The sequence below is a fragment of the Macrobrachium nipponense genome, chromosome 21 (assembly GCF_015104395.2).
Source record: "Macrobrachium nipponense isolate FS-2020 chromosome 21, ASM1510439v2, whole genome shotgun sequence".
Lineage (NCBI taxonomy): Eukaryota > Metazoa > Arthropoda > Malacostraca > Decapoda > Palaemonidae > Macrobrachium > Macrobrachium nipponense.
The window spans coordinates 26880763-26899548 of NC_087212.1; the positions used below are offsets into that span (position 1 = coordinate 26880763).

Consider the following 18786-nt stretch of genomic DNA (forward strand, 5'->3'; position numbering starts at 1 on the left):
TTTCGTCTTCGGGGTTTTCTGTTTTCACTAATGAAGCTTTCCTTAAGGTAAGACTTCTCCTCCACTCTCTTGACTAGAGAAGGAAGGGTGTAGATTTCCAATCCTTATTCTCATTCCTCGAGGGGAAAAGAATTTAGGATGGAAGTCTTTGTACAGAAACCTACAAATATACGACATATATGACCCTCGAGACATGATTCTGTTAAGCAGTTGAATTGTCTGGGGGGTAGTCGCATACCGTAGTTAATTCTACGGTTTGTGACCGAGACGACAAGTATCCTAATGGAACTGCAACTAGGGACTGTCTGCAACTTCCCAGGAGTTACCAGTTTCGATTTTTAAGAGACTTATGATATGGTCACGACAACACCACCTCAGTTTTTTGTATTTACCAAAATCTGTTTCGTTTAAATATAATTGCTCGAGCATAATGGATCTCTTTTTTAACGCTCGATTACTCTAGCCGAACACATTCCTTCGATGAATGGATTACCTGGCAACTCAGGATAGCGAGTGAGAAAGAACCGAGTAGGGGACTGCAGAAGGCAACCCAGTACCAGCTGGCTCTCCGAGATCCACGGTCGTGTTATGTCTCTCTCCCCTACAGTGATTGACTACCGTACCTTTTCTCTGTCCAACATTATCGGACTTAAGTCTCTGATTAACCCTTAAACGCTGAAGGGGTATATTAAAAATCGTCTTCCGTGTGCCGAGGCGGTCTCTGAGTGAGCACAGAAGCGGAAAAAATATTTTTTTCAAAAAATCACAGCGTGCTTAGTTTTCAAGATTAAGAGTTCATTTTTGGCTCCTTTTTTTGTCATTGCCTGAAGTTTAGTATGCAACCATCAGAAATGAAAAAAATTATCATTATCATATATAAATAATGCAATATATAAGACGCGAAAACGAAATTTCATATATAATTGTATTCAAATCACGCTATGCGCAAAACGTTTAAAGGTAACAAGTTAATGTTTTTTTTTCGTTGTAATGTACACTAAATTGCGATCATTTTGGTATATAACACATTGTAAAATTATAAAAGCAACACAGAGAAAATATTATCACAAAATAATGCATGAATTCGTAACGCGCGGACGTAAACAAATATTTTTTTCATAAATTCACCATAAATCTAAATATTGTCCTAGAGACTTCCAATTTCTTTCAAAATGAAGACAAATGATTGAATATTACTATGCTGTAAGAGTATTAGCTTCCAATTGTAGTTTTCGACCATATCTGACGAGTTGAAGTTGACCGAATGTCAAATTTTTTATATATATTTTTTATATGCAATTATTTCGAAAATTAGAAAAGCTACAACCTTCAAATATTTTTTGTTTTATTCTACATGAAATTGCGCACATTTTCATATATAAAACTCTATGAAATGCCTAATATGAAACGGAGCAAATATTCCGAGAATGCGAAGTACAGTGGTCCCCCCGTATTCGCGGGGGATGGCGTACCAGACCCCCCCGCGAATAGTTAGAATCCGCGAATGTTTGGAACCCCCCTCTAAAAATGCTCATAAACTATCCTGGACATGCAAACACCAAAGTATCCCTTACAGACCATCCTTCATCAAATATACATAAAATATCCTTTCATGGTTCATATTAATCTTTGAAATATTATTAATACTATTTTAAAGTAAATCTTACATTTTATGTTTATACATAAATACATACTATGTACGTACTGAATGACTTAGTTACTTGTGTGAAAATAATTAAGTCCCCCCATAAGTATTCGGTCATGCACGTTTTCTTTCATACTATTACTATTTGAGACATCCATTTTCTTTTTATAAGGGAACAATGGAATGTGAAATCACAAATACCAAATGTCTACTTAAAGTATTATTCTACATCAAATATACCATTGAATTGGTATTATTAATATAATTTTAAAGTAATCTTAAACATTTTACCATTAGAAATATATAAACAGCCAATAGCAGAGAGAGAGAGAGAGAGAGAGAGAGAGAGAGAGAGAGAGAGAGAGAGAGAGAGAGAGAGAGAGAGAGAATGTTGTTGTTACTGTTTAATCTCATTAAACGTAATATTATTTGTAAACTAGTACTGTATATTATTATTTTACCATAAAATGTAGTAATGTCCTGAAAGATATACTTATACATACACTTCCAGCCCAAACAGAGGGCGAGAGTTACCACTAGCGCATGCTAGTATCTCGTGTGGAGAGAGAGAGAGAGAGAGAGAGAGTTGTCCTTATTTAAAAGAGTGAAATGGATAGATTATTGTACTTCTTTAAAATACTATCACATGTGAATTTTGAGATTAGTTATATTATTATTATTATTATTTTTTTTTTTTTTGTGCTCTATCACAGTCCTCCAATTCGACTGGGTGGTATTTATAGTGTGGGGTTCTGGGTTGCATCCTGCCTCCTTAGGAGTCCATCACTTTTCTTACTATGTGTGCCGTTTCTAGGATCACACACTTCTGCATGAGGCCCGGAGCTACTTCAGCCTCTAGTTTTTCTAGATTCCTTTTCAGGGATCTTGGGATCGTGCCTAGTGCTCCTATGATTATGGGTACGATTTCCACTGGCATATCCCATATCCTTCTTATTTCTATTTTCAGATCTTGATACTTATCCATTTTTTCCCTCTCTTTCTCTTCAACTCTGGTGTCCCATGGTATTGCGACATCAATGAGTGATACTTTCTTCTTGACTTTGTCAATCAACGTCACGTCTGGTCTGTTTGCACGTATCACCCTATCCGTCCTGATACCATAGTCCCAGAGGATCTTTGCCTGATCGTTTTCTATCACTCCCTCAGGTTGGTGCTTGTACCACTTATTACTGCAAGGTAGCTGATGTTTCTTGCACAGGCTCCAGTGGAGGGCTTTTGCCACTGAATCATGCCTTTTTTTGTACTGGTTCTGTGCAAGTGCCGGGCATTCGCTTGCTATGTGGTTTATGGTTTCATTTTGTTTTTTCGTATTGCACTTCCTACATATGGGAGAGATGTTATTTTTCCATCTATCGTTCTTTGAACATATCTGGTTCTTAGGGCCTGATCTTGTGCCGCTGTTATCATTCCTTCAGTTTCCTTCTTTAGCTTTCATTATTATTATTATTATTATTATTATTATTATTATTATTATTATGCGAAAATATTAATAAACATACACATGTACCATAGAAATTATCTCATATATATCAGCAAAAGAGAAAGAGAGAGAATCTCAATGATCCGTAGATGGCAACACTGGATTTGACAATTGGAACCCAGCCAACAAAGCTGGCTACGTAACAAGACACGGGGTTACATAATTCTTTTTATTTATAAACTAAAATCTTGCTAATTCACTTTAGTATTTTCTTTAATGAATTTATATTATTGCTGTTTACATTAATATTGATATTTGAAAATTAGTAAATCATCATCCAAAAAACATACATCGCTTTAAGAGAGAGAGAGAGAGAGAGAGAGAGAGAGAGAGAGAGAGAGAGAGAGAGAGAGAGAGAGAGAGGTGGAAATTTCATGCCCACTTGATGACAGCAACAAATCAGCTCCTTCCCCCTCCGGTCAGTTGATACGTATATCTGAGTTTTTTTAGAAAGAATCTGACTGGGATTTCCTTCATTCTTCCATAATTTTTTAAATTTATAAGCTAAAATCTTACTAATTCACTATGGTATTTTCTTTAATGAATTTATATTATTGCTGTATAAATTAATATTAATAATTTGATTTGATAGTAAATCATTTTATTATTTATCATACAAAAAAACATACATCTTTGTAGTAGAGAGAGAGAGAGAGGAGAGACGAGAGAGAGAGAGAGAGAAGATAGAGAGAGAGAGAGAGAGAGAGAGAGAGAGAGAGAGAGAGAGAGAGAGAATTATTATTTTTATTATGTGATATTTAAACTTATTAAACTTACTAATACAGTATTAATCAAAATTAATATTTGAAAATTAGTAAATCATTTTTGTATCATAAAAATGTATTTAGTCATGAAAATAAACATCAAAATACACTTAATTAGTGATTATTTTCGTCGGAAAATTCCGCGAATAGGCGAGTCCGTCCGCGAATAATTTCTAGATAGGTTCCAAAGAAAAATCAGCGAATGTGTGAGTCCGCGAATCCGGAGAACGCGAATACGGGGGGAACACTGTACGCATTTCGGAGATTTGTGGCGGAGAATCCGCGCGCGGAGGGAAGGAAAGTTTTTTTTTTAAATTCAGCATAAATCTAAATATTGTGCTAGAGACTTCGAATTTGTTTCAAGATGAAGATAAATGACTGAATATTACTAGACTGTAAGAGTTTTAGCTTACAATTGCGTTTTTCGATCATTTCAGTAGAGTCAAAGTTGACTGAACGTGGTTTTTTTTCTATTTATCGTGATTTATATGCAAATATTTAAAAAATGAGAAAAGCTACAACCTTCAATTATTTTTTGTTGTATTCTACATGAAATTGTGCACATTTTCATATATAAAACTTATGTAACGACTAATTTAAAATGGTGCAAACATTACCACAATCGCACGTATGATTTTTTCGGAGGAGTTACCGCGCGGACGTAAAGAAAATGTTTTTTTTTTTCATAAATTCACCATAAATCGAAATATTGTGCTAGAGACTTCCAATTTGTTGCAAAATGAAGGTAAGTGATTGAATACTACTAGCATATAAGAGTTTTAACTTACAATTGCGTTTTTCTACCTTTTTGGTAGAGTCAAAGTTTACCGAAGGTTGAAAATTTGTTACTTATTTTTTATATGAAAATATTTCAAAACTGATAAAAGCTAGAATCATGGGTTATTTTTAGTTGTATTGTGCATGAAATTATGCACATTTCCATATATAAAACTTTATGTAACGGCTAATTTTAAAATGGTGCAAACATTACCACAATCGCATGTATGATTTTTTTCGGAAGAGTTACCACGCGGACGTAAGGAAAAAGTTTTTTTCATAAATTCACCATAAATTGAAATATTGTGCTAGAGACTTCTAATTTGTTGCAAAATGAAGTTAAATGATTGAATATTACTAGAATATAAAAGATTTAGCTTACAATTGCGTTTTTTGACCATTTCGGTAGAGTCAAAGTTGACCGAAGGTTGAAATTTTGGCACTTATCGTTATTTATATGAAAATATCTCAAAACTGATAAAAGCTACAATCATGAGTATTTTTTTGTTGTATTCTACATAAAAATGTGCACATTTTCATATATAATACTCCATGTAATGGCTAATTTAAAATGGTACAAAAATTATATCAAAGTGACGAAATAATTTCAGAGATGTGTCACCGATACTTTTTAGTGCGGCAAGAAAGAAATTCGCGCCTGCGTAATGATTGTAAACAAAACAACACCTTGATCCGTGAACTCCCAGCATCCCCCAAGGCGCGTGATTCAAGAGTTTTTGGCTGGTAGGCCTATAAGTATTTTTCCGCGAATTTTTAAAAATTTTGTATGTCGACGTAAAATATGTCCAGTCGGCACCCGAGAGACAAAAAATGTCGACATAAAATACGTCCACTCAGCGTTTAAGGGTTAACTAGGATTCTCGCATACATGAATGACATCTTCTGCATCCCCTTGGATATTGCGAGAATTTTCAACAGATATACTATATATTCTGGACTCTTTCATCTTTATGTTTACCGCACGGTAACAAAAGTCTTTACTAGTCTCCCGATGCATCGCATTGTGATAATGCGGAATGCTTTCTTCAGACATCTGGGTTTTGTCTTCAAATTATCTCGTATTCGGAGGGGTGCAATTATTCATTGTTCACCCCGAATTGACAGATATATATGGAAGACATCGCCTGCTCTCCGACTTGCAGCTCTACTTCCAAATGATCAGCCCATGAGAAGTAGTACTTCCCTGTGTTTTTCATTACTGGAAACCGCCCCGCTTTCATTGCAACTACAACCCCTCACCTTACAGCAATGAAATAGCTGTTAGCGTTTTCAGTCCTTTATAAGCACAGGTTCAGAACCTTGTGAATCCTTCTCTCGATTCGGCTGTGAAGACGTAGGTTACATTCACTTTCCACCTTCGTCGTCAATGGAACATTGTGTTGTTTTAGTGTTGTTTTCTTCTTAGCTGAGATTCAACTACTATGAGAATGTCTTGCCATTAAGGACCGCGGTCTCTAGAGGGCAATTGACTTTCGCCTGTTGGGCATATGCCTTAAGAGAATCATCACCTCGTTAAGAGATTCATCACCTCGCCGTCCAGCATCAGTAACAAACAAATAGACAGTTTGTATGGTCTCTCGGCATAACCCTTTAAAAGGCAAAGATCACGTGACTTGCTCGGAGGCCTGGACAACTTGCCTCACTACCGAATGCAATCAGTAGGCAGGTGTCAGAGCGCCCGAGTCAGTTACGGTCTACGCTGTGGACTTAGTAGGTTGTTCCAGATCAATCATTACTTCATCCTCTTAGATTGTCCCAGTACCCATACCTTCGACACCCACCATGGAGTGTTGCTGTCCTATCCATTGCTGAGAAGAAGAATCTTCGCTGCAAGGGGATAGGAGGATGAGAGACTCTTCGCTGCAGACTTTAAGAGAAGTCGTAACGTTTTGACCTCGACCATTAAGCGATACATAAGCATGTTCGCAGATGTCTTCAAAGACAGGAACTAGACGTGTCTGAATATAAAGATCTCCAAGACCTTCTCAGATCCTTCGACACTACTAAGGAGAGACTAAAGTCCCCTCCAGCATGGAATCTGGGCGTAGTCCTGAAGTTTCTCATGAGTGATAGGTTCGAGCCTTTACAGGAAACATCATTTAAGGACCTCACTATGAAAACTCTCTTCTTCATTAGTCTAGCGACAGCGAAAAGAGTCAGTGAAATCCATGCCTTCAGCAAAGCTGTAGGTTTTCAGTCAGGGCAATGCTATCTGCTCTCTACAGCTGGGATTTCTAGTGAAGAACGAACGCCCTTCTCAGCCCGGGCCCAAATCGTTCGAGATTCCAAACCTGTCGGATCTCACAGGTGAGGAAGTAGAGAGAGTTCTTTGTCCGGTAAGGGCCCTGAGGCATTACCTGGAAAGAACAAAGCAATTACGTGGCAATTCAAGAGGGGCTTTGGTGTGTCAGAAAGCCCTCTCTGCAAATGTCAAAGAATGCGCTATCCTTTTTAATAAGGCATTTCATCAAGGAATCACATTCAGCATGTAATGAAGTGGATCTCAGGCTACTGAAAAGTGAAGACAAACGAGGTTAGGGCCGTAGCAACCTCTGTAGTTTTTAAACAGAATAGATCCATTCAAAATGTCCTGGATGCAACCTTTTGGAGAAGCAAATCAGTGTTTGCGTTGCACTATCTGGGGCAAGTACAATCTCTGTATGAAGACTGCTACATGCTGGGACTGTTTCGTAGCAGCTCATCCAGTAGTGGGACAAGGGACTACCCCTGGAATCCCATAACCCAATACCCTTTTTCTTACCTTGGAACTATTGAATTTTATGGTTGTTTGTGGAGACTGGACGCAGTCTCCCACAATCATTGATCCTTAGTCAGGTGGTCAACTTGTTCCTTGGTAGCGCCCGGAACAAGGGTATTGTAGGAAGTCTAGTCACATAGAGGTTTGACCGATTGACAGTCTCCAAGAGGTCTTCACCCCCCTGGGTGGATCGCTGTATCTCATAAGGAAAGCAGACATAATGAGGCAGGATATCATTGAAGCCAGCTTCCTTAACAGGTATGAACCCCTAAGTTTGTTTTTAATTAACTCTCATGTCAATTCCAACGATGATAGCTGTCTTTGACCCTCCACCAAAGGTGTCAATCAGCTATATATATAACTACCAGGTGAGTTAGATGTTTGAAAATGTTATTTTCATAATAAAATAAATTTTAGAACATACTCACCTGGTAGTTATATATAATTTAATTCCCACCCTCCTCCCCTCTAGAGACTATGGGCATGGAAGATCTGAGGAATAGTTGGAACGGTTCTATGTACCTGGGTAGAGGGCGCACATGTGGTGCACCTGACTACCCATCGGTGATTGCCGCGAGTTTTGAAATTCTTCCGTGACGTCAGGGACGTTAGCTATATATATAACTATGAGGTGAGTATGTTCAAAAATTTATTTTACTATGAAAATAACATTTTACTTTCGTTAATATCAATATATACTATGTGGAATGAGCTTACAAGACCATGTTCTTTTTGGGATGATTTCTGTCATCTGGCATTTTTGTGGTACGCCAGTGGCTTGGTCCCAAGGATGCTAGATTAAAGAGGCTGGACTTTAACAACAAAATAAGTTTTGTTCTTACAAATATTTTTCATCAGAATTTGATATTTTAATGTTCACTGACTGTTTTATCTCGAAGACCTCAGGTTTGTAGCCATAAAAAATACAAATTGTCCTAGAAAATTTGTCATATTTGTGCATTGTGATTATGTACACATCAGTTTGTATTTATATGCTTTATGTACTTACAGATTTTGGTCAAAAGTAGTATATGATCCTGGTGTACATACTTGCCTTGATTCATATTTAGTTAATGCAAGAAGAAGCCATCATGGTTCATTAGATAATGCGGGTATCTCAACCAGGGAATTTTCAGCAACCTTTGAAGAATCCATACACCGACTTGTGATGTTAGTTTTTATTCGGATGGCTACATATAAAGAATCTAGGGTAAGTATTGTGCCTCTGAAATTATATCATATATAAATTTGGATACATATTAGGTAGTAATGCAGTGTTTTCATAGTACCATATGTTTTTCATATTAACCCTTCAATTATAGACAGCCATGTTCCCTAACAGTTTACCTGTCATATCACCTAAAAGACAGACCTCATTGCCCTTATCCAAACCACATTCCATCTTCTCACAAGATCTCCTGTGCAGATTCAGTTGATTGCACATGTGTTTAACTTAGCTCTTCCGGAATTGGCTTTTTTTTTTGGTGGGGGGGGAGGGGGGGCGGCTGGCGCCCTGATGTTGTATTCATTTTTATTTGTTATTTATATTATGATGATTGTTGCACTCTGAAGTGCATACTGAAATTGTGCTATTTTTACGGAACTTTGTTTTTCTGTCACATCTCAAGTCACTACTGTATCATCACAGTGAATCAAGTTACTTTGTTGAGAAGACCATTTTGTGTAGGTGACTTACCCAGTAATTACTTAGCTGTTGATATAAATTATTATTATTATTATTATTTTAGAAGTTGTACATACATTTATACATTATTTTTAAATAAATACATGTCTGAGTATATGAAATGCTCATGTTATTCATGCATTATAAATGTTTTCAGGCCTAGATGCCAGAATTTTCTATAGTGATGCATAAAGTGTGTAGTTAGTAATCGATTATGGATCAATTATTTTCATGAAAGTAATCATTAACCGCTTTTTATTTGGACGACTGGCTGCTGAGATCCAAGTCAAGTCATCAGTGTGTGAAGGACTTGGAAAAGACCTTATGCCAAATCAACAATTAGGCATCAAGATAAACCACAAGAAATCCCAGTTGTCGCCTACTCAGAAGATTCCCTATTTAGGGATGTTTCTAGACTAGCTTTTTAGGGTTTTCTCTCCCCGAAGAGAACAGGGTTGTGTATAAAGATAATTCTAATTCACTCGTCATGTTCAGCTGTAGACTGGATGAGTCTCCTCGCAACACTTCAGTCAGTGGAGGGCTTTGTAACTTAGGCCGTTTCCACATGAGGTCTCTCCACTTCTTTTTGAAGGCAAATTGGAATCGGAAGATGCAACTAGATTCCTTGACAGAGGAAATAAAGGCAGATCTTTGGTGGTGGCTTTTGAAGGTAAGACTTAAGGAAGGGATTTCCCTAGTCACTATGAACCATGACTTAGAGTTCTTCTCCGACACATTGGACAGAGGATAAGGAGCTCTCTTTGGAAACAAGAGTGTCTCAGGATTGTGGACGGAACAAGAGTAGACCCTCCACATTAATGTGAAGGAGTTGAAGGCAAGTTTTCTGGGTCTGCAATCCTTCATTCCTCTAGTTGCTGGAAGGAAAGTAGTGAATTTTGCAGACAAAACCAATGTGCTATTGTATGTCCACAAACAAGGAGGGACACATTTTCTCTCTCAACGAAGTGGTGGAAGACCTTCTTTGGGTGAATGAATGGAAGATAATTCTTCTTCTAAGGTTCTTTCAAGGAAAAATGAACATCTTGACAAGATGAGCTGAGCTGCTCGTACCATGTCCGTCTGACGGAGTGAACTCTTAATGAGAGAGTTTGCCGAGATTCCTAGAGACTATTGGTGGGAAACCAGCCATAGATCTCTTTTCCACCCCAAGAAACAATTGCCTTCCAATGTTTTGTTCTCCTGTTCCAGATCCACAAGCATGAAGAACAGATGTGATGCTTCTGGACTGGACGGGTCTCAACGTGTATGCGTTTCCCCCTTTGATCGTATGAGAGAAGTCATCAGCGAATTTTAATCCTATCAGAATGTGTCTATGACACTCGTGGCCCCATTCTGGCCCAGGAAAGAATGGTTCCCAAACCTCCTCAAGATCCTGGTGGACTTCCCCAGGCTACTGCCACAAGGTCAATGCCTTCTCAAACAACCCCACTGTGATAGGTACCATCAAGGGTTGTCTACTGTGGCCCTGACAGTATTCAGACTGTCAGGAGCCTTGTCAGAGTGAAAGGTTTTTCTCAAAGAGTGGTAGAGGCTATTGCAAAATGTAGAAGTTCTTCCAAACTCTGTCAATTGAAGTGGAGGATATTTACTAGAATGGTGCAGACAACATCATGTCTCTTCTTCTTCTACTACCTCTGTAACAGAAATAGCAGAGTTTTTGTTATTTCTGAGAGACACTAGAAAGCTGTCCACCTCTACTATTAAGGGTTATTGGTCTATGCTTTCTTCAGTTTTTAAGCATAGAGACCTTGACATTTTGAATTGTCAGGACATCAGCCACCTCAGTAAATCATTTGAGACTTCAAAAAAGGGGAAGCCTGGAGTGGATTGGGACTTGGACGTTGTTTTAAGGTGGATATCCAGTCCACAGTTTGAGCAGTTAAGTTGTTGTTCTCTGAAGAATCTAAAAAAGAAGACTTTGTTTTTAGTCGCCTTAGCTACAGCTGTTAGAGTGAGTGAAATCCAGGCTATTAAAGGAGATTGGGTGCATTCTGTCAGAGCCATCAGATATTACCTGCATAGGACGGAGAGTTTAAGAGGAAGTTCAAACTGTCTCTGGTGTTTGGCGAGAGATCCTTCTTGTCCTCTCTCCAAAAACGCTATTTTGTTCTTCCTGAGAAGCCTGATTCTGGAATCTCATGCTCAAGTCCAAAATGAAACTCATAATGTATTGAAAGTGAAGGCTCATGAAATTCGTGTAGTGGTGACTTCATTAGCTTATAGACATACTATGTCCATATCCTCCATCCTGCAAATGACATTCTGAAGGTCAAAATCAGTGTTTTCTTCAGATTATCTGAAGGATATAGATTCTGGTTTTGGGGCCATTTTGGTATGATGCTGGGAGAAGCAGCATAGGGAGACCTCTTTCCCTCTACTATCTTCTCGCCTTATATGTTAAGGTTATCAAGTTCTCTGGGAAGCCTGTGGATGTAATGTACCCGGAGTACCCTCCAGTTTTTTCTAGTTAGGGGTTAGGTTTTTTCTTATTTTTTAGTATAGGTGATGGTCTTTTGTATTGGTTGTCTGGTCTTCACCCAGGGCAAGGGCAAAGTGGTGTTTATTTCGTTAACCACAGGTGAACCTCCATGGTTGCAAAATTCCACTTAAGTAGGGACGACCCTGGCCATTACTGCCATGTTTCCTACAGGTGACGAGAGTGCTGGCCAGAGGCAGCATTCTCCTGCAGCTGCTCTTTCGCCAGGTAAGGCACTGCAAGCATTTTGTGTAATGTGAGCATATTATTGTTTCTAAATCAATAACTTATCTAAGAAATTATATCTCCATTTACCCACCTTCCTTCGAATGTGGATTCAGCTATGTAATTGTTTGGTAAGTCACTAATGTGAAAATGTTTTTATAATAAAATAAAGTTTCACAAATACTTCCCAAACAATTACATAATCAGAGCTCTCCCTCTTCCCCACAGATGGATGTTGGGGCTCAACGCATTGATGATAGTTAGCTCAGCAGCACTGGCTGTTCCTGAAAGTGGGTGGGTCTCTTTGTAACCTGCACTAACGGCAGCAGGGGCTGCCAATAATTAATTTGAATTTTCGACTGCCAGGTAAAAAAGCTTACACCTATGTAGTTGTTTGGTAGGTATATGTGAAACTTTATTTTATTATAAAAATATCTAAAATAACTGAATGTAGGTGAAATAATGAGTAGAATCTATGAGATATGGGAAAGTTGGGAACATCCCTCAGAAACATTTGCATAAGTGACGTGGGGTAATGGTTGATCTGTCAGGGGCGGGGTTACCTCGAACGGAATCAAATACCCGATCCTGAGAACATCCACCACCCACTGCTCTGCCCCTAGTTCCTGCCACACCTTCCAGTGATTTGCCAGGCAACCCCCCACTGGTGTGGCCGAGTGATGGGAGGCGCCCATCCTATCTTCTTGAGCCTCTCCCTCTTCCCCTATTGCCCCTTCCTCTGTTGTTTCTATTGTGAAAGGGCCGATGAGTTATCCTCTTTGGGGAAGAGGGTCTTGTGACTCTATTAGGGATGCTATGTCTCACTGTCTTCTTTCGAGACATCTGCTGTTGTCTTCCCTCCAAAGGAGTAGTTTGACTGTTAGACGTTTTCCTAACTGCCTGTTGCACCAACCTATCGTTAGTGTCCATCCTTCTTCTATCTATCGCCTCTTCCAGTATGACCTCTGGCAACAGTAGTTGCGATTCCAAGATATCCCCATTCCTCATTGCTAACAGGGAATCCAAATCCACATTGCGGCTTAGTCTAGCCAATGCTGCATCTCTCCTCATTAGCAGGATATTTGCCCAAACATTGGCACTTTACGTTTGTCAGGTACGCAATCGCCTTGGAACCTGACTGTAGTAATCTAATGAACAATGGTTCATCCACTACTTTCCTTGTTGCTTCCGAGGATGCAATTTTCGCCACTGCTGTTGACCAAAGGTCTAACCAGGAAGCAGCCTGAAAGACAGAAGAAGCTGTTGCTTTTAACGTAGCAGCCTCTTGGTACGTCATCGAAGGGCACTCCATTTTAACCTGATCCAAGGTTAATCCAGGCCTTAACCTTACAACATTAGGGTTCATTTGTCTAGACAGCAAAGGGACCTTCGGTGTCGTATAATATTTCCTATGCTTTATCATTGGAGGGGGAATAAATTTAAATGATCTATTAGATCTTAAGGAATTATCCCTCCCTGCAATCTTTGCGTTTACGTGTTGCAAGACCGATTCCGCATGACTCGAACAAGGCAATTCATACGACACCTTGGTATCCCTCTTTAGTCCAAACGCCATGTCAATTCCAGGAGGAAGCATACTGGCCGGTGTTTCTGTCTTCTCCGAAAGGCTATTGAATTGACGAATCAAATCAATAACCTCTGCATACGAGGCCAGAAACTCTTGTTTTCTCCTTCTCGGCTCTAGTGTACTACTCTCCGTCACAAGGGATGTTGTCTCGCCTCTATCTTCTGACAGACGGCCCGGAATTCCACGGCCGCCTGCCCCTACGGCCGCGGTCTCTTTGATCTTTGCTGGCCGCTGTTGGCTCGATCGCGGATAGTCAGCAGGGGAACGAGAACGTCTCACTCTTTCTCTGCTCACGGATCTAGAGCGAGAATCTCGTCTAGATCTCCAAGATGAAGGCTCTCTTAAGACAGAGATAAGTTCGTCTCTATTAGCATTGGCATCGTTTTCGAGCGTTGGCGAGCCCGGCCTCGACCTTCTATCCAGACGGACACTGCCTTCCACGAACGTATCCGCCGAGGTTGCCAACTCCCTATTTTTCGTACTTTTAATAGGAGCCTTATTGTCCTTCGTACGTATTTTGAACGGCCTTACGGGCGAAACTGGGACCTGCATTCCATCCTCTGCTGCACCTTTCGCCGGCAACGTCGATTTTACCAGAGGTATCGCAGTTTTTGAGATCCGAACTGGCAACTCCGCCTCAGCCGCTAGCTCGCCGGCCGTCACCCCTCTCGCTTGTTCGGATTCTTGCGAACGGCTTCGTCTGCCAACCTTGTGCTTAATAGCCACTGATTTTCCGACCTTCTTGCTGACTTGGAAATGACAGTCTTGGTCCGAAGAAGAGGAAGAATTGATTCTTCTCCTCTTAGCCCGAGAATCCGCCAGGAACTCCCGAATCCTCCTCCAACGCTTGACTGGCGCTCGCCGTGACGTTATCGGACTTAGCGATGACGCCGAACTAGAGGAAGAAGACGAAGAAGGCGAATCACACTTTTTCTTTTTGTCTCTCTTATTCATTCTCTTCTCTATATCCTGTAATTTCTGCATTACAGTTTGCATTGACGGGTCAGAAGGCGTATTAGCGTCTGGGTGCAGCGAAAAAGGCCGAGAATCGGTCTGTGACGTCATCACGCCTGCCATATCAGAGTGTGACGTATGTTGTGACGTCATCCCTCTCGTAGGGAGAGACTGAGAGGTTTCTGCTGGCAACCGCACGTTTGCTGCCAAACTACCTCCCACGTTCTGCATCGCTGTAAATACTGAGTGGGATGGTGAAGCCGCGGCATTAATTCCCATAAATTGCAAGCCAGGGGGATGAGGAACATTCAGCGCTGCCGGACCCTGCTGGAACCGTGACGTCATATAATGCGCAAGCAGACCATCCAAGGTTGGTACGCCTGGTAGGCCTAGCGCTGACCACGTACCATCTAACCTATGCGCTTGAGTAGCAGGAGCCTGGAACAAAGATGGCGGATCTCCCCCTCTACTTGCTGGGAACAAAGGAGAGTGCAAATTATTCTTAAAATTACCCAAGGCCCCTCCTGACGTTTCCGATACAGAACCGCTAGGAGAAACCGAAGGGGTATGAGACAATTGAAAAGCAGGTGGAGAAACACAAGGAGCAGCCTGGTTTATTACCAATACAAAAGAAGCCGGTAAGGTTTGGTCATCCAAAGATGGCGTCACCCCCTTCCTTTTGTATTGGCTTTTGCCATAGAACTTCCGCTGTTCCACCGACCAACCGCGACAAACAGAACACGGATTAGTAACCGTACATACGTTTTCCCTGCACCTACTACACGTTGGATGAGGATCCGTCGACACCGAAGTTAGGAACCTAGAACATGGAAAGCCACTGACTCCTGGGCATTTCCTTTGTCTCCTCTTCGAAACGGTAGACGATCCCGATGTTGAGGCAAAATTCTCCATCATACCACGTATACACTCTTACCACACTGATCACACTTGGAGAAAGAAAAGGAATGAAAAATAAAAAATGAAATGGTAAAAGAACGGGCAAACTGAAAAACCGGCTTTAAATGAGATAGACAGTAACACGTCTTATCTTAAAGGCGGTAGGAAAATAACTGATGGGTCACAGGTAGCCGTGGGCATTCTGGGTATACATGCCCTGTGACCTGGGTAGATGCCATTAGTCCCTGGATCTCACAAGTGTAATTTTAATTCTACCGGTTTCCAGCTTGGCGCTAGTAAATCCTAATGTTAAGACCTCAGGTTTGTTAGTTATGAAAAATACAAATTAGTTACAAATTTGGTATTTTTTAATAGTCTTTGTTTATTATCCGTAGCACTCCCAGATAAATTACATAGTACATAGTTATTGTAATGCAAAAGTTGTGGTTATACAAAGGAAAATATTTCTCTCTCTCTCTCTCTCTCTCTCTCTCTCTCTCTCTCTCTCTCTCTCTCTCTCTCTCTCTCTCTAAACAAATAAACTTACTTGTTACATATGTATACCAAAAATATCAGGAACAGTCACCAAAAATGATCTTCATCTTGGTTGCGGATATGTGCAGTTCCTGGAAAAGCAATGAAATGTACCGTCCATATACCCATATACAGGTAAAACCAGTCAAGAAATGTCTTGTCGTCTTTCTTTATCCCTCTACATGCAGAAACAAATGGCCCGTGCTTAGAATGCAGAAATATAGTTTATTTTATTACTTTTTTGACATTTGCTTATGTCATAAATATGCCAAGGACTGAAATTTGGATGCCTATATCTATCATCGGCAATCAACAGGTTTAACAAGTTCCTTCATCTGATTTTCTTATAGATGGAGACAGTGAACTCCATCAGGTCAATATGCTAGGGGTCTTCCTTGCATTTTTAGACTTGAGGTATGCTTATTTTTTGCAAGGGCTGTGGCATTTGAGGACCTGTTGGCTTTCTCTAGCTGATTGTTGGCATCAGATATTTATCTTGAGGGTTTGGTTCTTGAGTTGATAAGGAATTTCTTCAGAGCCATGAGACAAATATTAAAGGCACCAATTTATTGCAAATATCATGTACTCAAGTATGCATGGAAATATCATGTACACAAGGATGCATTTGATTATTTTTCCAAGAATAAGTGCTGTCTTGCATCCAAACGCTAGTACAATTACAGCTGAATGTCATGTATAATGTATTATGTACTATATTACTGAAAAGTTATATTTAATTTATTTTGACCTTTTTTCCTCTTGACTTTTAGTTTCTTGTAAAAGAAAACTGTTGAGATTTCTTTGTCTCCACACTTTTCTGTCTGCCCTCAGTTCTGAAAACTACTGAGTCTAGAGGGCTGCAAATTGTTATATATGTTGATCATACACCTTCCAATCATCAAACTTACCAAATTGCAGCCCTCTAGCCTCATTAGTTTTATCATATTTATTAAAATTAAAATTAGCCATAATCATGCATCTGGCATTGCTATAGGATAGACCACCACCAGGCCATAGCTGAAAGTTTTATGAGTTGCAGCTCATCCGTTACATGCTTTACAGAAAACTCGATTATGCCAAAGAAACTTTGGCCCATTTTTTACTTGTTTTTATTTGTTTCTGATTTATGGTTGACCTCTAAAAAGTTTCAGAATGGATGTCTTGAATTTGAGAGTTCTGTTTAAAAAAATTATATAAAGTAAAAAATGCTGAAACTTGAAATACAAAGTAATTAGTGCAATGGGTTTATATGAATATGCAATAATTTTATTTTAAAGAAACAAGATATTTCTCTTTAGTCATTGCCTCCTGTATTTGTATGTGAAGTTGATTTTTTATAATTCAGAATTTTTCTAATTTAGTGCAAATACATGAAAATTTTTCAGTCATGACTGTATTTAATTTTACCTGTTTGTGTTATCATTGATGCTGACAACTAGTTTTAAATCATAATTTTATCTGTTTCAGGAGAACCACGTTACGCCATCAGTTTTTGGTGATATAATATATGAAAACTTCATTTTTGATATATGCAAGATATTTGATATCTGTGTATTGTATGGTCACACAAACCAAGCAATGATTTCCAAGATGGTTGGAAACATATTTACGTGCCAAGCAAAATATTATACAGATCTTGCGGAAACCATACCCACAATAACTTTAGTAAGTGAATGTGCTCATATTTACTTTTGGACCTTTACCACACAACTTATGAGAGCTTTGTCTTGTCAAGGTACATCTAGTCTAAAGAAACTTTCAAAATTATAATTCTGTGGTTTTAAGTGTTTTCAATTGTAATTTTTGTAAGTATTGATACTTTGATATATACTACAGTATACGTACAGTATTTTTTGTTAGTGTACAGGCAGTCCCCGGTTATTGGGGGGGTTCTTTCTGGTAGCTTGATGATAAGTGAAAATCCCTGATAACCAAAAATCAGCAATTGTTGCTACATGATATACAAACCGTTGGTCCTTTACAATAGGAAATGCTTGAGGTGTAGCCTGGGCACGGCCACTGAAATCTGCAAACAAAGTGGGATTTTTCCTTATTACTTAAGTTAGTGTTGTATTGTGGTAGTATATGTGTATGTTGGGATGAATCCACAACATACCCTTGATTTGCAGCTTATGCTGTCCTCTGCCCCCCAACTGGCGCTGCCCCTGGGTGGATGGCAAGAAATGCGGCAAGATTTGTGTTTCTGTGGAAGTTGACCCTCACTCCCTTTGTGCTTCTCATGAGTGCAATGGTGAAAAGTGTGTGGAGTGTTCCCTTTGGCCTGCTTCGCAGTGTAGGAAGTTTGCTGGGAAGAGGAGATAAGTTAGGAAGCCCAAACCTGTCTGGTGGGGAGTAATTTGCCCCTAACCACACCGATGATAGCTAACACCTTATCCTCCTACCTCTCTCCCAGCAACTGTCTTGTTCTTTCTGCCATCCCTTCGAGGGAGGCCTCTCTCTCTGCTTCATCCCCCGATGAGTTGAAGAAGGAAAGAGTTGGTGGGGTGTGGTTGTGCCCATGGACCTAGGTAACACTCCTCTTGGGGTCTCTTCTTGCTTAGAAGGTACTCCTTCTATGTGAGGAGGGACCCCCCAATTACCCGATTTCCTTTTACAAGTGAGGTGACTAGGCTAGGCCAAGCATGGTCTTCTCTTGGCCTTGTGGGAATGCCTTCAGTAGAGGCACTGTTGGCGCACCTGAACAGAGGTAGCATCACCTGCTATGCCTGCTGTCATGCCCGCTAATGGTCCTGCTCGTGGGCCTGATCCTGCTCCTGTAGCCAGACCTGTCCTTGTTGCCAACCCTGCTCCTACCCCCAGACCTGCTCTTGCCCCTGCTCCTGGTGCCCAGTTAGCTGATGTTCCTAGGGGAGCTCTGACTTCTATCCTGCAGAAGCTGTTGAAGAAGAATAGATTGAAGAAGGTGTCGTCGTCTTCATCT

At 40.0% G+C, this 18786-nt stretch overlaps 1 protein-coding gene across 1 annotated transcript in view; it reads left to right on the plus strand.

Moving 5' to 3' along the window:
* The window catches only part of LOC135197856 (activating signal cointegrator 1 complex subunit 2-like), a 283256-nt gene that overhangs the window by 82155 nt on the left and 182315 nt on the right, over window positions 1-18786 (plus strand). The window contains exons 4-5 of the mRNA XM_064225038.1: window positions 8478-8676; window positions 17313-17510. Coding sequence (XP_064081108.1) covers window positions 8478-8676; window positions 17313-17510 — 397 coding nt within the window. The remainder of the gene's footprint in view (window positions 1-8477; window positions 8677-17312; window positions 17511-18786) is intronic.